The sequence below is a fragment of the Tetrao urogallus genome (assembly GCF_951394365.1).
Source record: "Tetrao urogallus genome assembly, chromosome: 7".
Lineage (NCBI taxonomy): Eukaryota > Metazoa > Chordata > Aves > Galliformes > Phasianidae > Tetrao > Tetrao urogallus.
The window spans coordinates 21,175,635-21,179,260 of record NC_136820.1 but is presented as its reverse complement, the minus strand read 5'-3'; the positions used below and the strand labels follow the sequence as shown (position 1 = coordinate 21,179,260).

The 3,626-nt window shown below is 51.0% G+C and overlaps 1 protein-coding gene across 1 annotated transcript; it reads left to right on the top strand.

Moving 5' to 3' along the window:
* Positions 1–220: 220 nt before the first annotated feature.
* Positions 221–2,485, top strand: IL6 (interleukin 6; the record flags this gene model as incomplete). The annotated part of the gene is made up of 4 exons (XM_079538307.1): positions 221–493; positions 576–689; positions 811–957; positions 2,294–2,485. 4 exons carry the CDS (start codon positions 221–223, stop codon positions 2,483–2,485), a joined length of 726 nt encoding a protein of 241 aa, XP_079394433.1.
* Positions 2,486–3,626: the final 1,141 nt, after the last annotated feature.

The window sequence follows — 3,626 nt, the reverse complement described above, 5'->3', positions numbered from 1 at the left end:
CTCCCGCCCCGGCCCCGTTTCACAATCCCAATGCTCTCGGACGGGGCGAGTGAGCGCTGTGTCAAACCCAGCGCAAGCACAGGGCACACACCCCCGTGTTCTCATGCCGGATTTTCCCGGACCATGAATAATCTCGAAGCCCCCTCGATAAATACACGTTCAGGGATGCCCGGAGCTCATTCGATCCGTCAGCCTCCCCGACGAGCAGAGAAGCCGCACCATGAACTTCACCGAGGGCTGCGAGGCGACGGGACAGCGGCCGAGGAGCGCCGGGAGCCGCCGCCGGAGAGCGCCCCGTCCCGGCCCCGCCGCGCTGCTGCTGCTGCTGCTGCCGCTGCTGCTGCCGCCCGCCGCCACCGCCCCGCTGCCCGCCGCCGCCGACTCGTCCGGGGAGGCCGGGCTGGAGGAGGAGGCGGGGGCGCGACGGGCGCTGCCCGACTGCGAGTCGCTGGCCTGGCTGCTGCACAGCCGCGCCGCCCGGCTTCAGGACGAGGTGGGTACGGGGCCGCGGCGGGAGACCCGCGGGCTGCGCCCGGGGCTCGGACGCGACGGCAGCTCTCGGTGTCTCTCCGCAGATGTGCGAGAAGTTCTCCGTCTGCGAGAACAGCATGGAGATGCTCGTCCGGAACAACCTCAACCTGCCCAAGGTGACGGAGGAGGACGGCTGCCTGCTCGCCGGCTTCAACGAGGCAAGGAACCGCTCCGCTCCTTCCTTGGGCCGCCTTCGGCCCAATCCGAGCTCCGCTGAATTCAGCGCAACGTGCCAGGCACCCCGAACTGCTGCTGATGTTCTCACTTCTCTCTCCACAGGAGAAATGCCTGAGGAAGCTCTCTAGCGGCCTGTTCGCCTTCCAGACCTACCTGGAATTCATTCAAGAAACTTTTGCTAGCGAAAAGCAGAATGTCGAATCGCTGTGCTACGGCACAAAGCACCTGGCGGCCACGATCCGGCAGATGGTGAGTCGGTGTGCGGGGCACTGCCGCGGCCGCTGGGACGTGCAGTGATGTGCAGTCAGGACATGCCCGAGGCTGAGCATTTCCCGCTGTTACTTATCCCATCAGCAGCAGGTGCTGGCTGCCTGTGCTGCTTTCCCTTATGACTAACTTTCAAGTTTTACAAGCTCGTGTTCTGTACTCTTCTTCCAATTTTCTGTTTCCATTCCTACCTTCCAGACAACAATCAAACTCATCAGGCTCCTTTAAAAACAATATGCTCAGGCACTCTGCTCAGAGCTGCAGTTTGGTCCCAGCCCCTCAGTGCTGGGACCGCAGTGAAGTACAGTAACTTCGAAACCTCACAGAAATAACAGCAGATACAAACAGCTGATTTTCTTTCAGTTTGGTGAATGGAATGATATCCACTTCTGACTGCTGTTTTCTGTGCTTTGGAGTGCTTTAAAAGATCATACTTCAAAACTGGCTTCATTCCTGCAGCACTCAATCACGCCCATAACCCTTCCCTTCCTATAACCCTTCCTACTTTGTCAGCAGTGAAACTGTGGGTGAGTGAGGGTTGCCCAGGTGAAGGGGAACCAAGAACTGCAGAGCTCTCTGGCTGTGATTTCCTGCCAGGTGTTTTCAGCACTTGAGGAGGACATTGTGTGCCTTTCCTACCACACTTTTTTGTGTTCTTCATTCTTTAAGTGAAAGGGAGCTGGACTTCTTTCTTTCACACTGTATTTGCTAAGAATAATAGTCCTGGCTTAAGGCAACTACCGGCTTCAAACTTGATATATTGTTTGTAGAAAGTTTGTTCAAGGGCTGGGTGAGACTGGCCTTCTGTGGAATGACGAGGGCTGAGGCATCAGAGCAGGTGGCACAAAACAGAGCGGGTGCACGGAGCTCTGTGCTTGTAGGGACTGCTGAGATTTTGAGAAAGTCAGGAGCTATGGCTTGCAGGGTGGAAACTTCTTTATGAAAGCAGTCCGTGTAAGGCTGTTTGAGATGGGGATGGCAGGTGGAGGCAATCTGCTACCTGTGCTCCAGTCCATCCATTAGCAAGCTCCCTGTTTGGATACCTAACACACTTGTGAGCGAGGATGCAGCAGCCAGTATGATTTAGACCAAGCCACATCCCACGTCCCCAGCCAGCACAGGGCAGCAGACACTGCGGGCACTTTGGGCCGGGCCACCCCAACAAGCGTTAGTTGGAATTCCGGAAGAGCAGGGATAGGAGTACCTCAAAACCCAGCGCAGAGGTGGGGCTGCCGGCAGCTGTACGGAGAGGAGGGCTACAAAGCCGGGTGGAACACATTCATACCTACGGTCTGACTCAACGTTCTGTTTCCCACAGGTGATAAATCCCGACGAAGTGATCATCCCAGACTCAGCCACCCAGAAATCCCTCCTCGCCAAGCTGAAGTCGGATAAGGCCTGGATAGAGAAAATCACCACGCACCTCATCCTCCGAGACTTTACTTCGTTTATGGAGAAGACCGTGAGGGCCGTTCGCTATTTGAAAAACACCAGGAGTTTCAGTGCCTGAATGTTTTAGTTCGGGCACAGTCCTCTGTTACCGATCTGTCACGTGGCAGATGGCAGTGTTGTTCCATTTCAGGAACCAGATAGTAACAATGGTTTGCATTTATAGACATTCTCATTTCCTTCTAGGAACCTATTTATTGTATTTAAAATATTTATTCTTTTCTAATGTTTTCTATTTATATGAAATATTTTCAATATTTAGAAATAACTTAAGCAAAACACCTGTTTCATTTCTTATGGTACTATTCAGAATATCAACTTATTTATTACGTATTCAACGCCAAGGAAAATGTCCAGAAGCCAGACTGTTGTATAACTTATGCTTTTAAAATATTTGAGAGATTGTATTTTTTATCTATTTATATTTTTTAAACAAATAAAAGCTCACTGGGAAAAAAAAACAACAACCTGTCTGAACTTTAAATAGGACTGAAGAGCTACACCGTATCCAGCGTCTAATGCCCGGAATTATCAAAATAACCCCTTTAAATAATTTAATCTGTATAATTAAATCAGCTCTCTATGAAGGCTGCTCCAAATGTAATGCCTCCTATTTCATTGTGTCAGTCCGCTACGTCAAAGGTGGATGTTGGTGGTATGGCAGCAGAGGTTGAACCTTCCCATCAGTATCCCATTACATGTTGCCGTGTGACAGATGGCAGCAGAGGGACAGTCTGACAGAATGGCATCTGACATCGCAGTGAGGATGAAGCAAAGGTGTGCCATTGAATCCCTCCATGCAGACAGAATGGCACCTACTGACATTCATCAACACTTGCTGAATGTTTGTGGAGACCAAAAGTGGACGTGAGCACAGTGAGGCAGTGGGTGGTGTGTGCAACAGCAGTGTGAAAGACAAGCCATGTTTCAGACAGCCAACGCACAGCTTTCACACTACAGAATGAGGAGTGTCCTGATCAGCTCATCCACATGCATTGGCTAATGATGGTGGCTATACGGAATTACAATGTTTTGTAGCTGAGAACTTGCTCTATGAAATAGTGTTATTGTGCTCTTTGTTGTAGTTTCCATGGAAATATATGTAAGACACTACTTTCAGAGTGACCTACACAGGGCATCTATACACACATACACAGCACAATCAACATACAGTTCTTAAAACGGTGCATGTAATGCACACA